Source organism: Eurypyga helias, unplaced genomic scaffold (assembly GCF_000690775.1).
Source record: "Eurypyga helias isolate BGI_N326 unplaced genomic scaffold, ASM69077v1 scaffold1896, whole genome shotgun sequence".
Classification (NCBI taxonomy): Eukaryota; Metazoa; Chordata; class Aves; order Eurypygiformes; family Eurypygidae; genus Eurypyga; species Eurypyga helias.
In genome coordinates, this window is record NW_010258354.1 from 47,433 (window position 1) to 65,000 (window position 17,568).

Consider the following 17,568-nt stretch of genomic DNA (forward strand, 5'->3'; position numbering starts at 1 on the left):
CATGGACGCTTTTAGGGGGAGCACTCAGAGTAACAGTTTATCCTGAAATTAGGTTTGAATTGTGCTTCATTATGGTTAGATCTCTCAAGCCATAAAAAGAGCATCTGAGACCAAATCTCTGAATCTCTTCCTATCTTCCACTTCCGGTTTCTGAATTTTCCAACTAATACTGAAGTAACGAAATGGCGTATGGGTCAGGCAGGATCAGCGGTTAGGTCTGTACTGTACATCCAATCTCTGCTGTAAGTTACTGCTCTTTCTGAGCTCCACCCTAAGTTGCCACTCAACTTTGAATTACAGTCTGCTAAAGTCCTCTCTCTGTTCTGGTATCTACTTGACATTTCAGTCGTTGAGGTCATCGGTGTTAGTGTTTATAGGTACAGGAAACATGAAGGGAATTTTGGGAAAGTTTGAAGGGAAGTCATAAATATTCATTAAACAGAAATGCTGCTGTTAGTCTAATTTTTTCCTGATGGAGAATGTAGAATACATGTACACTAAAAGATAACCAACCTCATTGGAATATTAGTTACCTCAAACTTCAAACTAACTCTTAGAATATGTAGATTAAAAGCAACTCAAAAGGAAAGTCAAGAGTAATTAAACATGCCTAGAGAAAAAAATTCTATAGAAATAAAGGCTAAAAATACTAGTTAATAATAACAAATTGTTGACATGGTTCTACTAAATTTCACATATAAAGCCTTACCTAAGCTTAAATTCAGTTCTGATATGCATGTAGTTCCTGCATTAGGTCAGTATGCTTTAGAATGAATATATGGACATTTTTTCTGTACTACTTCACCACAGTTAAGGTTTCATGCAAGAAACAAAACTGTGAAAGACAGGTCTCCTTGAAAGTTGAATAGATGCAACATTTTGGTAAGGGAAGGTACTGAGAAAACATGTTTATAAAATATCTTAGGCCTCTTAATTAACTCACTGAAGAAATTAGTCTAGGATATTAAAAAAAAAAAAAGTCAGTCTAGAAGGCCTAATTTCTGTGAGTACATAACATTTGCTAAGGTAATTTGTAATTAATAATATTTTTTCACTACATAGTATATATAATAAAAAAACCCTTAGTCAAAATTAACTTGAATTCCTATTCTTCACTTGCTCAGCTATTGTGGTTTAATACTTCATTGTCTAAGTCTTTAAGCTCAGTGGCCTGCCTTAATTTAGAACAGGTGATAAAGTTGAACCTGAAAATATTTTGTTATGCTCTTTGAAGTTTGGTGCTGCAGACAATATTTTGATTCTGGCAGCTGGATTTCTCCTCCCCACCTTGTGCCATCACAAAAACTTTCAAACAATACTTGGTTTTACAGTGCAAGACCTGAACCTGTCTAAATACAAATTATTAGATTAATAATGACCAAAAATCATTCCTAAGGGCATAGGCCCTAATGTTGCCAATCAAGGATCTTGTAATAAAAGGCTTCCTGTAAGAAAGAGTGCAGTACAGAAAAATACCTGTAGAATATCATGCCATTTTTTTCAAGTAACCCTATCAAAAAGATGCTAAGATGGAAATGCTAGCAGAGGGTGGTCAAAAACTCCTCTCCTAAAGCTGTTCTCCATTCTACACAGACAGAATCTTTGTAAGATGCAGTTTATCAAGAAGCAAAGAGGGAAGGCATTCACATGTGAGGTTTCTTAACAGAAGTAGTTCTGCATATTAAACAGCCATAGCAAATACATGGCTTGGGATCTAGTGATTAAATATTTCTTTTTAAAAGAATAAATCCAGTTTTATGCTATAGTATGGCCTGTTTCCACCAAACAAACAGCATCAAGGAGGGAGAAAGCAACTACCTAATGTACTGGATATACAGAAGACCTGCTGGGTAGAAATAGCAGGTACTAAAACTGATAGGGAGGCTTAGGTCAGATCTGGGACCTTTGAGGAATATATTTTTTAGGGGTTTGCCAAAGGGTCTATGGGAAACAGTGCAGAGGAAATGAGAACATATTTGAACCTTTCTGAAACTTGGGGTAATGCAGGCTCAATATCTACCCCAAAGAAAGGAAGAGCATCACATCACTCATTATTATTTTTGCCGTCCTCTCCCTCTGTTTCTGTTCAAATAGAGGAAATGCATGAAAAGTTTAAACACCTTTTTTCCAACTTTAAAGATGTCTTTCTTACCTTACTGGTAAAAATCTGTGGTAGTTTTCAATTCACTAGAAGAAATAAGAGCTTGATATATAGGATTAGGAGAAGTAATAGCATGTGGAAGTGTTTGCCCTTGGGAAATATCTACTGAGATGGAAGACAGCCATTTTGAGTCCCAGAAGTACATTTTCATGACCCACACTGTCTGGGTTTCCATCAGAGAGCTCAGGCTGCCAAAGGGTGCCACTCCAGTGTTTAAAAGGATTGTGCTTAGCCCAGGGTGTGAATATCCAGCAAGTTGAATGCATACAACTGTACATTCAAATCAATATATTTGTCACATTACTCTTCCAATTTGTTTTTCTGATTATCTCCCTTACAACCAGTTAAAACTTTAAAGATTTTATTTAAAGAAAAGAGTTCTCTGGATTTTAAAAGTGTTCTTTTACACCTGAAGCATAAAACAATGAGCAGTAAAAAATTGATTGTATAGTTTCACTGTTATTACCCAAATGAAACTGATAGAAGGAATTCTGTGTCCCAGTAATTGACATTGGCTAATTGCATAATAAAGTTAGGTTTACTTACATTTCTTGTACCTTTTTGACTCAAAGTGTAAAGTGATGAGGGACATGAAAACATCCTAAAAGACATTTTCACCATACCTTCCTTGTGATTTTTTTTAAGTCCTGTACCCTCAATACAGTTAGTGCACAGAATTGATCTTTAAAGGGACAACCCTACATTTGCAAAGGTCCGAGTTTGGTTCACTGCCCTTTCCCAGGTGTGCTTTTCATGTATTTTAAGACAGATAGAGTATGATGCACCACAGCGTCAGCTTAATGCAGGACTCCTTTTACAAACTATGGGGTTGTCCCCAGTAAGGAATAATACTTGCTTTGGACATCAGGTGTGATATATGTGTATAGTCACACCTCTGATTATCAGTTCTCCCTCTAGGTCTATATAAACAATAGTACAGAATTCAACTAAATAAAAACCGACCACTATCAAAACACTAAAACCATTTCTTATAAATGTTAGCATTTCTTGTAATTGTTACCAATAATGTCCTCATTAGTTATAAAAAATTGAACTAGCTTATTAAATCCAGCATCTAGTCTCACTTTTCATTCTCACAGTTGCTATGCTGACCAATACGCAACTTTCTCTTTATTTTTAAAATTGATCTATAGAGTTGTGAAATTAATTTTAGAAAAGCAAAATACAGGGAAAATAGTATATTCCTATGTAAATTGAAGCACTATAGCAAGGAATGTATATGGTAGATGTTTTTTAAATAGGTGTCAGTTTGGTTTAAAATTTTAAAATTGTTCTACGACTAACTAGTAAAGAATTAGTAATAAGTGTAAGATTTCAGAACATTTTCAACAACGTATGTGATTCCAAAAGACAAATAGCAGTATTCTGGGGTCTTTCTGTAAGTAACTAAACCAGCACATTATCCTTACAGATAATTTTGTACTTTGGCATCTAAAGATAGAGGATGTGTGGCTCACTGTTCCATAACAACACAATTGTTCTGAATAGAGATAAAGGAAAGGAGTTTCTCAGCTAACCACTTTAGGGGGACTTCTTCAGGAAAAATTATCTTTTCATTTAGATGAGAGGACAGTTTAATAACTTCATAGAAATTAATCAAAAGGATTTTCTGTGAACAGTGTCTGGTAGGACTGCATTGCTACTGGCTAAATCCCTTTTAGGCAAACATCTACCTATTCCTTTCTATATAATTATCACAAGAGGTGATAATAAATGAGGTGATAGCAGTAAATACAGTGACAAATTACAGTAGTCCTGTATTTATAATGATAAATGTATCCCCCTTCATTTTTTTTTAAATTCGTCTCTCTAACATTACATGCAAGGTGGGTCTGATTAGCTTGTGAAAGTGCTGCAGATGACAAAATAAAGAGCAAAACTAACAAGCTGTACATCCAATTGAAAACGAAAGTGTTACATGAAGAATATACATTTGATCATGAAGTTCATTCATACTAAAAGACAGGTGTTAGTATCTGTGAAATAGGACAGAGGCAATGATCAGATACTTCTTTTGATCTTAATCAATCCTGTCCCTATAGTATGGATTCCTTGTTTTGTTTTCACATTTTTTTCCCCCAAAATCTGAACTTCTAAATAAAAAGGTCGACAGATTTCTAAATGAGAATTTCAAATTTCTTTGTTACATTGGAGCTGAAGTAATAGAAATAGATTTTGTTCTCTTAGGACTTAACTCTCCAAGGTTCTGTTACCCCTAAGAGAAGTTTGCTCCTGAACTGAATAGTTTTCACTAGGATCTTCAGAATACTTGATGCGTGACAGAGCTTTCATCATCTTGCAGAACTTAGGTTTTCCAGGTGGTCCTCAGTATAAGCTAGACGTAGTTCCTTCTAGCTCCTATTTGGTAGACTCTTGCATTAAAGCTGTGCAAAACACAAAAACTCACCATCCCTATCAGCTCTATGCAATTTGGGGTAAAACAGCACCCAAGTGTTAAAACTTCACCCAGGTTCTTTATTAATCCCACACAACACAAAAATAATTTAAGGAAGCTACATATATGCATATAAAGGAAACATTTGGTGTTAATCCTTAAACATGGTTTCCACTAACCCAAATCCTGTTTGCTTTGAGTTTGGAAAGGACAAATCAGGATTTGTGCCGTAATGAAGTTTTCTGCATTTTGAAATATTAGTGTATTTAGCATTTCTCTTTTTATGTTACCTGGTTGAAAAAAGAATTTTGCAAGAGAAGGTGTCTATTAAATTATTCTAGTTTATCCTCCTAAGATTCTGCAAAAGTCTTTTGTATGTATTTGGATGACAGTATATGAGAATATACCATGTCATTTTTAATAAATAGCAGAAAATTCATTTTCTAATTGCAATCATATTAGACATATAAAAAGCAAAGTAGTTTACTTTCAGTATCCTCCTTTCAGATGCACGAAGTAAATTGCAATTACTTTTTTCAAAAAACGCTTTTTACATATTTTGCGGTAGTGCCCTTTAAAATCTATATCAATATAAATACTGTTTTATTTTTATTAGACTTCATGACTATATTGACATATCTGTAACACTAAACATGAAGCTTCCAATGCAAGAGTTTGTACATAGTCCATATCCAAATGTCACCATTATTTCATTTAAAAGATCCCAGCATGTCTATCTCATGATCCTTATAAAGTCTATAGTACTAAAATACGTCAACACTTTTTCTTGCTACATTCATTAAAGTTAAGCACCCTTACCCTACCCCATCTGTAAACATCAAGTCAATTGGCAGCTAGCACATTTCCCAGTCAGCAAGCAGTATTGTGAATTTTATCTTCTCTTGCAGAAATCAATTCGTCTTCGTTGCAGCAGATGAAATTTCTTGTAACACCTCTGCAGGTAACAATCATTGCTACTTCTTGATGCATCCATCCAGGTCTCAATATCCTTTTTCACATGCTGCATTTAATCGTAAGAGAAAGCATAGGAAGGTCCACAGTTTGAATCTTTGGAATAGCTTAATTAATTTGTAGATTTGAGCCTATAGGTTCTGCCATATAAAAGACATTAGGTTATTTTGCTGACTTTGGTGTTTTATTTCCAGTTTAAATATCATATGGCCTAGAAAAGTAAGGATATGTTAAACCTTCTCATAAAAACTTACAGTCAAGATTGTGACTTTAAAAGAGCCAAAGCAAACAGAACTGATGCAAAGAGTCAAGGCTTAGATGTGTGTAGGACATTGTAAGTGCTATAGATTTAACAATTTTCTTTTCAACTCTTTGGGGGCAAATATTGCCCACAAGGGTACTGCAGACCCTGAAGCACTCACAAAGTCTATCCTATGGATAAGATAGTGGGAGAGAGGGTCTGTGTCTTCAGAGGATCGCTCTCTAGTAAGTAAACAGTCTTAGCTGCTTTGCATATATGCTCTCATGTTGTAAGCCAATGGGTACAAAAGAATGAACAATGTCTTTAAAAGGTAATGGTAATTTATAAGTATATTGAATATGTGAAGGGGTTTTCTCTCTTTTAAGCAATAGATTTTCCACAGTCTTAGTCTTAATTCAGGTAAGGATGGTACTATGTCACTACTTAAGAAATCAAAAGCCAAAATAAATAGCAACTATGCCGGGACATATTCTGACGATAATGTTATGCATAAACTTCTGCTGAGTGCGTTTATAGAAGCTGTTTGCATTGAAGGATGAAAGGGTCTGTAGTGTGAACCACAATGTTGGTATTAAGAATTGTTTATTTATAGAGTTTTGCATTAGCAGAAATAAATGAAAGGTGAATAATAAACTCTTCATTGTTTATGCCATAGTGACCTACATAGAAACAAGTAAAACCCACTTATTTATGAAAAAGAAGAGCCAAAGCCAAAATATGCTGAAATTGTAACAGTGTGTATAATAGCAATAGCATTTTTGGTGGTAATCTGAAAAGTTCTTCTGTAACAAAGCCTGATTTAACATTGATTTTTCGAAGTTCTAAATCAGTACAAATACATTTTGGGAAGTCAATATTTGACACACTCCTGATCTTGCTAGACTTGCATTTTGGCTTTCGTTGTTTCACATGTGGTTCCTGCTCAGCTCTGGATTAAAGTGAGCTGTAGTAGGGAGGCTACTAATTTATAAATCCAAACCTTGCATAATAAGAATAAATACTTAATTTAGCAATTTTTTAACTTGGAATTTTTGAGAAAGGCATGCGGTCTGTAATATTTTTCTTGTCCTGAAGAGAGTTTCCTGTTTTGCTGAGTGAACCATTCTAAGCAATAATTATTTCTCCAATAAAGACCTTTATTACCCTCAGTTCAGGTGCAATTTAAGTGCCCTAGAGTATTTCATACATATTCTGTATGTCACCACTTTGGAATTGCAGTCAAAAATATAGTGCTCTTTTTTATCAGTAAATTCAGTGAACTTGACACAAAAGGAAATGGATCTCTGTATATATTTATTAAAACTTTTCAGTTTACCAGTTGATTACCTCTGTTGAATCGATTCAACAATAAGGTACTTTTGTTAGGTCTGGTTTTGACTGTATGATAAATGCATCATAGATGACTCCAGGTGCCTTTTTTGTAAGACGATCTGTAGGAGAAAGCTAACGAAAGCCCGTATCTTCTTTCTCATTTAGCTAAATTTCAGACACAGAATTTAAAGGACTTTTGGCTTTATAAAAAACCCCAGTTCTCTGGCCCCATATTCCTGTGGTACAAGTTACTAAAATTGCATTTGGTCTTATAAGTCTGTAAGTTAACTTTCAACTAATTTATTATCTGATGGTTTATGTTTTAATACATGGAGCATATACAGAGATACATTGACTTTCAGAACAAAAGCTAACCTTCCTGTGGTTTTTCAAATGCATGCAAAACACCCGCAGTACAATTTCATAGTGCTTTTTTTAGTGCTTCTGAACTCAATTACAGTACTTCAACTGTGTTTGTAAAATTGGTATAAAGTGAAGATACTGATATTATGCTCAATGTCTGAAATGTGAGTATATGTATGTTTGTATTATTTCCTTGTAAAGAATGTGTGTGTTTGTAGATCTCAAATAATAATTCAACTAAACTTTTGGTTAGAACTTTATCATCAAATGGAGATGGGAGGTCTTGGGTGATTGTGCTGATAATATTCACTTCTCTCTTTCTAATACTTTAATATTCCTGCCAGAGGATACTTAGCCCTCAGCCACGTGACATCTTTACTCATTTGGGAATAAAGCAATCTTGAATAAATAAGTGTGTTAATGAAAGGATACTGTGTCCATATAAACAATTCTATTTCTGTATGTGTATTTGTTCATGCATGCACATTATATAAAGAAAACCTATTCAAGTATTTGGCAGAGGGATCCTTCATGGGAAATTTAAAAATATTGTAGTCTTGACTGCAGCCAGTGCATTCTGAGGCTAAAAAGAATTGCTCTTCAGAGGAGAAGTTCTGTGCTTCTGGGATAGATCTTTTCTGGCAGGCATGATTAAAGAAGCTGCAAACAGACCTGAACTAGAACAGAGGCAGGGAAGCTATCTGAAACCTCCCATCAGTTTGATGATGGAATTTTAAAACAGATCTCAAATCTGTGACAATGGTAACATTGGGGGAAATTTATTCCTGAGGTTCCTGGCTGATGGGGGCAATGGGAGTCTTGTTCCATCAGGCTCCTAAGACATCAGAATGAGATGCAGAATAAAAGCCATTGTTTACATGTTGGTTATGTAGCATTGTTAATTTTGGATTTTTAGCATCTTTAATGATTTTTTCAAATTAGTGCTCAATATATTTCGTTCTTTTAGGTTTTGTAAGATAAAAATATATAGTTTTTAAAGAAAAAATATTTTGTAGCGTCTTTTCCAAATGCATTCTAGGATGCTCCTGTATTTTATGGTTTTTTTTGTTTAAAAATGGGTCAGGATCATTATTCTATACCTATAGCAGTCTGTCTTTCTTCCTCCAAGTTTTAACTGTTATGTAACTTTCTTCTAGAAGCAAAAAAAAAAAAAAAAAAAATCCAGTGCACTTGCATGCCTGGTATTATTTTTCTCCCAAGTGTATAACCAGTTTATGATTTTGAAATAACAGAGAGGGGCAATTGTATATGAATAATATATATATGTGTGTATATTTTATATATATATTTATAACCTGAATTTGAAATGAAGTATGGTTGAAATGGATATAACATCTGTCCAGTTGTGACTGTATTTACTTACATATTTGAGCAGAATCATCCCCAGGAGGTGTGATTGTGTGTGTGTGCACAAAAGAAATGCATTATAAAGCTTTAGAAGTTGACAGTCCTACATTAAGTTATTGACCTCCATTTGGAGAAAGATACAGTCTCTAAAACTGATTAGAGATTCTGAAAGGTTTGTAACTCTAGGAAAAATGTATCATAAAAGCAGGCAGTTTAAAGCAAACGTTGGAGTTCATATTATTGATATAGTTTGGACAGAATATTGGCAATTTTGGGCCAATGCAATTGCTCAAATCATGGCAATTTTCCTGCATACTGTCATTGACCTGTCAACACTAACCCTACCAGAAATTTAATTAATGAAACAATACCAAATATGGAGATACTTATTTATAGCAAATTAATATTTGACAAAGTGCTTAGAATGGTTAGATTGCCTATTGTGGCGTACCTCTGCTATGGTACACAATAACTGTAGCGGGTCAAAATTTTGCCATACATGCTTGCCTACATCTCACTGACTTATTCACATTTCTGGTAGGAGATATTGATCAGATTATACTCTTTCAAAGGAATTTCCAAGAAGTGCATATAATTCAAACTGCTTTGGAAAAATGCAGTTTCAGCCTTTTTGAATTACTGTGGAAATACCTATGTTCAGTGAGAGATTCTTCCCTTTTAGTACTGCTGCCTGTGAGTTTGACTTCATTTCATTAAGCAATTTGACTGGAAAAATAACCATTTTATATGAACTGCTTTTATTATTATGTTATGCTCCTCCACTAATCAGATAAAATAAAAAATGAAGATGAAGGAGAATCTGTAAAGCCTTTGTGCTAGTGTTTGTTTAAGGCTGTACTGCTTTTTCCTGTGAAAAATAGCAGATACTGAAGTTTTTGCTCTGGAAAGACTAGGAAATATTGTACTAATGCACATTATTAAACTTCTTCTATAAATTCAAGTGTCCTTTATGTTGGCAGTTTAAACTTGTGTTTACTGCTGCTGTAAATAGTCGCTTGTATGGAATTCCATTAGTTACAGCTTTTACTGCTCTCGGTAGTTGTACGGTAAAGATGTTCAGCTGTTGGATCAGTTGATAAAAATCAGTAAACACTTTGATTATCCTCTGTTCTTCTTTCATGAAGTTTGATTAATTCTTTTTTTCTCACCCAGTGAAAACACTGGCAGCCCTTTTTGGCTTCTTTGTCATTATCTCTTTGACAGCTTGCCTTCCCGGTGCTTACAGTTCTAGGTCAGTTCGCATGGCTAGTCAAATGTGACAACATGACAAGATTAAGTAAAGCTGAGGTTCTGTGATTTGTAAATGGAGGATTTGCAATGTGAAGCTCCTTTGATAAGAGAAATAGTGAATAATCTGTGTTTGCCCTCAACAAGTGCGTATAAGCGTGTGTGTATCTTCTGTACTGTTTTTTTTAATGAAGCATCCACAATTTTTTTTCTCTGATAGACTGAAAATAGTACAGATGAAAGGTGGTTTGTGTGTGTGCATGTATGTATGGTTGCATACAAATAAATAAACAAGGATTTATCTTATTTTATTTAAAATACTAAACAACATATGGTTGCATAATAGCGAGCTTTACACACAAGCACAAAAGACTGCTTTAAAATTTAATTTAAAAGTACCCAATATATTTATTATTAAACTAGGTAAAAACTTGTTCAAGGTTTATTGCCTCAAAATAGAACAGCAATAGGAATAGGAAAATGCTTCACAGATCAAGAAATACTTGGTTTACACTGTAATACAGCTGGTTTTAGGTGTCACCTGATGGCAAGCCTCAGTTTCCCCAGTAGCTGTTTTTCTATGAAGTTGATATAAAGTCTAACTTTCTTCAGTAGAGCTAATACAGAAAGGGGTTGCTGGTAGTGTAGAATTATGTTAGATTTTTAACTAGTCATCAAGTGAAACTCCCACACTTCTGTAAATCCAGACAGCAAGACTGAAACTTGAAAGCTTTTAAGCTGAGGTCTGTTCTGTAGCAGTTTTTCAGCATCAGCTCAGGGGACAAGTCACCTGTGCTGCTGTTTGTTGCCCTTCTATATTTCTGCAAATTAACCCATATCAATTATATTTATTTAAATGTTTAAAAAGGTGGCAGCTCAACTTCAGATGGCTGTAAACATCTAACAAGCTTCAAAAGAAGCTACAAGTTGGCACACAGAAGTGAAAATTAAAATCAGGTCTGAGCATCAATGACCAAAACTTCTGCAGAACTTGCCCATCAGTTACCAAGAAGTAACTGGCCAAATTCAGATATGACATAAATGAGTAAATAGTCAAGAATTTGAAATTCATCTCTGCATATAGAAAATTGTGAACCAGCTTCTCAAGTTTCTTCTTGCTCCAACCTACAAGAAAATGTATAGACTGCTTAAATATTTCATCAATGATATATTTATGAAGATCCCTTCAAGGAAATCTTTCACTATCACCCTACCCCTATGGTAGACTGTGGTTAAGTTTCTTCATCTCCATGAAAAACTAGGAATGTTAATAACATACTAACAGGAAATCCCTCATGGCTTCCCAGGTATACAGGAGTTCCACACTGCAGTATACCTTGAAGGTTCACTATTTGATTGTGTTCTCTTTCTCTACTACATCTTCCCAATTCTTTCTCTGCTCCACGTCACAAATCTGTAAAGCATCATCAGTTGTGGAAGAGGAAAAAATGATATGCAACAAAATATGTTATGGTCCTCCCTTGTAGAATGATCTTAGTGTTTGATATTGTCCATTTGAAACTTTGCATAGAGAATTTTAATATTCTTAACCTTTAAAATCAAGGGAAATTACTAGAAACTGGTTTTATCAGCGGATTTCATTTTCTTTGGTCTTAAGTAAAAATTTAGGATAGATATCTTACCTCATTGCCTTCTGAGATATATAGAGAGAAATTAATTGCTTTTTCAAGGGACTGAAATGCCTGAAGTTGCTTGGGATTGATATCCAAAATTAAAATAAATTGTTTGGTTGCACATTCTTTGAGCCCCGTAAGCAGATACCATCCTACTATAGTAAAGAATTTAAAGTTAAAGTCCTAACCCTGCTGCACAGTAGTGACCCACGGAGGTTGAAATACCACTCGGCCTTGTGGTGTGCAACTGGTGTGCGTACAAAGGAGCTCTGCTGCTTGCATCACCTGTCTTGGTGTCATCATAGTTATGTGACCAAGAAAGAGAGCAAGGTGTTTGTTACTGGAGTCATTTATCTGCGTAAGGCCACCTGACTCTTTTTTTCATAGAATCATTGAATCACAGAAGGGTTTGGGTTGGAAGGGACCTTAAAGATCATCCAGTTCCACCCCCCCTGCCATGGGCAGGGACACCTTCCACTAGACCAGGTTGCTCCAAGCCTCATCCAGCCTGGCCTTGAACACTTCCAGGGATGGGGCATCCACAGCTTCTCTGGGCAACCTGTCCCAGTGCCTCACCACCCTCTCTGTGAAGAATTTCTTCCTGATATCTAATCTAAACCTCCCTGATTTCAATTTGTACCCGTTACCCCTTGTCCTGTCACTACAGGCTCTTGTAAAAAGTCCTCTCCCAGCACCCTTGTAGGCCCCCTTCAGATACTGGAAAGCTGCAATGAGGTCTCATTGTAAAATGAGAAAAATTGTCTCATTTTCCTTGTATTCCTTCCAATTCTTTACTACAATCTTCACCTCTAAAATTTAGTTGCAATCTGCATTAAGAGGTGACAGAGGAGAGATGTGGATTGCCCTTTTCATGCCACCTGCCAACAGCATATCCTGCAGTCGTGCCCGTTTCCTGGGTGAACACGGAGGGCAGGAATACCAAAGCACTCTGCAGTATACTCTGCCTTCTTGTACTTAGCCAAGTCTCACTCGTTCAGTTGCGGTTTTGTGAAATTCAGTAATAATTGTCAGTAGAAGCTGTTCAGTAAATTAAGGTTATTGTGGTTGAACATTGAAGTCAAATAGGTCTGAAGAAGTAGCAGCTTCATTACTTGATTTTTCAGTTATAATCAAAGATAGTAAAGAACGACTAATATTGTGGAAAAGTTAGAAGTCTGAGCTTTCCAGCAATACATACACTTTGCTTGTATTGTGCCAAGTAAATAAGTGTTAGATATTGCTGAGGTAGTACCAGACTTTTAACTTCTCTTTTTATATTTCTTTAACTGATTCATCATTTTCTGTAGTTCTTCTAGCAATATGTAGACTTTGAAAAATGGGCCGAAACTGTAATGGATCAGAAAGAGATGTGCATCATATTTGTAAAAAAAAAAAAAAAAAATCATGTTTAAAATTCACTTTCTATAGTTCTCAAATCACTTGAGGAAGATGTGTTAAATTGGTTCACGTTCTATACTGTGAATTTTTCCTTCTTAATGTTGATATGAAACCCTATAGTACGTATATTATTAAGGAGCTTCCAAATGTTTCCAGTATCAGAGCTCTGCTGTGTATCCTATTGTGTATGGTTATATGGCCATAAAGGAAGTTAACCTAAAATGGTAATTACAATTAGAAATGCACATACCTCCCCTGTTTTTAGAGACTTCTGCAATGCCTACTACTGATAATTTAAAGAACAAGATTCAATTTCTAAGGCCCTACTACAGTTTCTCAACCAATTTCTGGTTTTAATTTTCCTTTCTTTATTTGTGCAGTGGACAACAAATTGTCCTTATACATAATAGTTTAGCAATTTTAAACTCTGTACTGAAAATGATTGAAGAAATTGAGACATAGCATGAGTAAAGAAGATCTTTTGCAATACACTGAGCTTCTGGTGGATAGTTTTCAGCTCCATTTACAGACGTTCTCATGGCTACACTGATTTTTTTTTTTCCCCTGTTATGTCCAAGTAAGGTGTTAGTCCAGCTACTTCAGAACCCGTGCTGGTATGGTAACGAAATGCTAGCAAACATTTGTGGTTTTCCTGTTATATCTGGAATACTTGTGCCAGATGTACCAGAAAAATAGTGGAACTTACTTTGTTCTAATTAGTGGTGCATCAGACTTTTCATCAGATATGTTCTCAGACAAGAATTTGTGAGTGCGCATATTGGTTTTGATACAGTGATTTAACATTCTGCAAAATGTGTAGATAATCTCATTTACTATTAATTTATTCAAAATACCTTGCCATTTACATGTCCTAAATTTTACTAAATTGTTTACCTAGAATGATTATTTCCAGTGTAAACTATCACAAAGCATCTAAATTCCATTAATTTTAAGGTAAAACAAGCATGCTGCCATAATAGTGAATAAATGAACCAATGGATGTATGACTGAACTAGCTTACTGATTTTCAGTGTGACAATATCGTTTAAATCCTTCTTACTGTTTTCAGCATGGAAATCAGAATCTATTCTGCTAACCTTCTGAGCTTCTAAATTTGGTGTCATGCAAGGGCGTGTTTAAAAATTAGCATTTAAAAAGAAACCCACTTGCTTTAAGTTTAAGCTGACACTGTTCCTTTCCTCTGTGGAAATGAAATTTATTAATCATAATAAAACCATCATATTCTGAAGGTAGAGGTCACCCTGAGGAGAAAAAAAAAAAAAAAAGTCTATTAATCACAGAGGAATTTCAATGTTTTTTTTTTCCCCAGATAATATCTGAGCATGTATTCTCTCTCCTTTGGAAATATATTCTTCCATGTTCGTGCTTACATATGTCAAGTGTATTTAGTAGGATGCAAGAATGAGAATTTTGCAATTAATTTTATGTGCTTTATTTTCTTTTACAGCAAGTTTGGAAGAATGCTTTTTACATTTTATTTAATTTTATGTTTTCGTTACACATGTTTGTTCAGGTGGAGCTTCAATATCATATAAAAAAAAAGGAAGAAGTGTTTCTTGCTTTAACAAGAATATAAGCATTGCTAATTCTGAAATATCATTTTTATTTTAATATCACAGTATAAACTTCAGTATTGTCACAACACACATGTAAAACATTCTTTTTAAGGAAGGAGGATTAATGTAGGCCACAGTTTTCTTGTTAGGATTACATCACAACTTCTTAATTTTAAGGAAGAAACATGGTTTACATAACAGGATAAATATATAATGTAAAGTGCTGACAATAAGTTATCACTACTTTGGCAAAAGAGTAATGAAAATGTACTCAGAAGTAAACACTGCATTGAAACAGTAATTTTTTCTTTCTTTTCAAATTGCTTAATGTGTTTGTTTATCCATAATTTCCTCTAAATTGTCCAGATTTCTGTAAAATATGATGTAATACTACTAGAAACATGTTTTATGACATCAGTGTTGTAAACTTGCTAGTTACTTCCATAGTTGGCTTAAATCTACTAATAATTTACTGAAGCCCAAGGCCACTCTGTATTCAGGCTTGTTCTTTCCTTGCAAGTGGCCATTGCATTTAGGGTGTTCCATCTTCTGCTGTGGGTGACCCATTAGACTTTCATTTTATTGGGACACTGTGACACAGTCAAGGATCCTGCTGGCATGGGATGCAGTATGGAGTGTAAATGCACCCCTGCAGCAGGAAATGGTTCAAGGCAGTGAGGGAAAACAGCTCACAGATTAAGTCCCAGTGTGGTTAATGTTTTACACTAGACCAAAACAAATTTAATTCTTACAGATGTAAATTTACAGTCCTTGTTCAGTATTATAGTAATACTAGTTACTTAGAAAAAAATACATTTGAAAATATACTGATTCCCATTACTTTAAAAATAATAGTTATGATATTAAAGTTTGTATGGTAATAATACATGCAATTCCTCCTCCCTGTTACTAGGGATATGAAGGAAATTTATAGTGCTGGAAAGAAGTGTAGCTTTAAATTAACAATTTTCCATTTCTAGTTGTTTTCTTATTAATTGAATGAGATTTTGCTTCAGAGAATTAAAATTATAATGATGTTTAAAATGGATTTTCAGACAAAAAATGGTCATACAAAGGAAAATAAGGTCTCTTCAGTGTAGATGAACAAGACATACAAGGTTCTATTATCGTTACAATCAAAGCTAAATATTTTAAATCTCTAAATATCATAATGTTTGCATCCTAATGAGGAGAGTTAGCAAGGATGAGGTTTAAGGTAGTTCTTCCAGGTAAAGAGGCCCCAGAGTATGGGGCCAGTGTCAAACTTGTTCCAAGACTTTTATGCCCCGTTCCCAACTCAAAGGACCACCAAGTGTTATTTGCCCAACATAGGCTGTGAGCTTTTGGTTCGGGTTTGGGTTTTTTTGTTTTGTTTTGTTTAATTTCTTTATTTTTATTTGGTTTTAGTGGGAACTGCCTGGTTTCTTTGTTGTTAGCTGTCTTGGATAATCTCCAAAGACAGGTATTCACACATACCAAGTATTTAAATGGAATTGGCACATAAATTTAATCCTTCACTCATTAATATATTGGATGCAAAAGAGGAATTAATGTTTTATACAAGTATTTTATGCATATTTTCCTGAGTTTAAGACCATGAGATAAAAGGTGATTGCCTAACACACTCCTTCCACTGGATATTCATGTATATCTTTGATAGCTATGAGAACTTCTCTCCCCGAATCTAAAGTAAACATACCTGTGGGGTGATATAGAGCCCACATTCATGAGCTTGTGGTACTTTTGTAGCTTTAATAAATTCCTTTTTAATGTATTATCCCTTAATATAGAGTTGGATTTACTAAGTGAACAAGACAGCACAATTGAGGGCATTCAGCTACTATGGGTGTACTTTGTCCTTGGCAATTTCTGCTCCTTCTTTGAAGGTGTCACTTTGTAGGTGGGAACATCTAGTTCAGATAATTTGGACCTCTTCTCTACCTCACATATGGGACCCACAGCAGTGGTTGGTGGAGGATTGCGTATGCCATGGAAACATTTGTCTATCAGCTTTCCCTCAGCTGGTTATCTAGGAATCAGCTAATCACATACTACTTGTGGAGGAGCAAATACATGATAATAAAATAAGACAACTGTCCTCCTTACAAAAAACAGTAAGTTTGTATTTGTAACTGAAAAAATTAGGTACTTACACAGAATGAGACCAGTCTGGGGTTACTGTTCACATAAGCCTAAGAAATAATTTTTTTTTTTTGAGAGATATCAGGAGTATTATTAAAACTTAACTTCTTTACTATATTAGCCCTCATATGCAAGACACGACTATAATTTCCAAATTGCTTTTGTTGTTATATGTGACACCTGAGGTCAAACGGATATTCTCTGATTATGGAAAAAACTGTTAAGACTCATTCAGTGAAACCTGTTCCTAGCTGACAAATCCATCTCACTGATGGTAACTGCGTTCAGAGTCGAACTGAAGCAAAGCTCTGTGTTTCAAGGTGAAGAGGAGGACTGGGCCAGCAAACCGACCAGGTGTACATGTAAAGAAGCTTTGAAGTGGTTTCAACTATAAGGATTTTGTGTGGAGAGCAAAATATCAAAAATCTGATTTTCACACCACTGTCTGCCTGGTTGTAGCAGGAACATGGCCTGAAAATTGAGACTTCAGCTGTGAGAGTATCATGGGTCTAGGATGATACTTTGTCTCTTCTATAGAAAGACCAGGAATGTTCAATGAGCACATTTCTTGAAACCAAGTCCCTGCCATTCTTCAACAGCCACTCTCCTTAGCCTTATGCTGATTTTTGATAGTCTAGTAAAGCTAATTAAACATTCATTGTCATTAACATTTCTCAAAGGATATTGCTTTTGAAACCGCAAAGTGAGTGTATTTG

At 35.0% G+C, this 17,568-nt stretch overlaps 1 protein-coding gene across 1 annotated transcript in view; it reads left to right on the forward strand.

Annotated features, from left to right (window-relative positions):
- Positions 1 to 17,568, forward strand: part of LOC104511598 (RNA binding protein fox-1 homolog 1-like) — a 67,501-nt gene that overhangs the window by 45,761 nt on the left and 4,172 nt on the right. Inside the window, exon 5 of the mRNA XM_010154285.1 lies at positions 5,486 to 5,538. Coding sequence (XP_010152587.1) covers positions 5,486 to 5,538 — 53 coding nt within the window. The remainder of the gene's footprint in view (positions 1 to 5,485; positions 5,539 to 17,568) is intronic.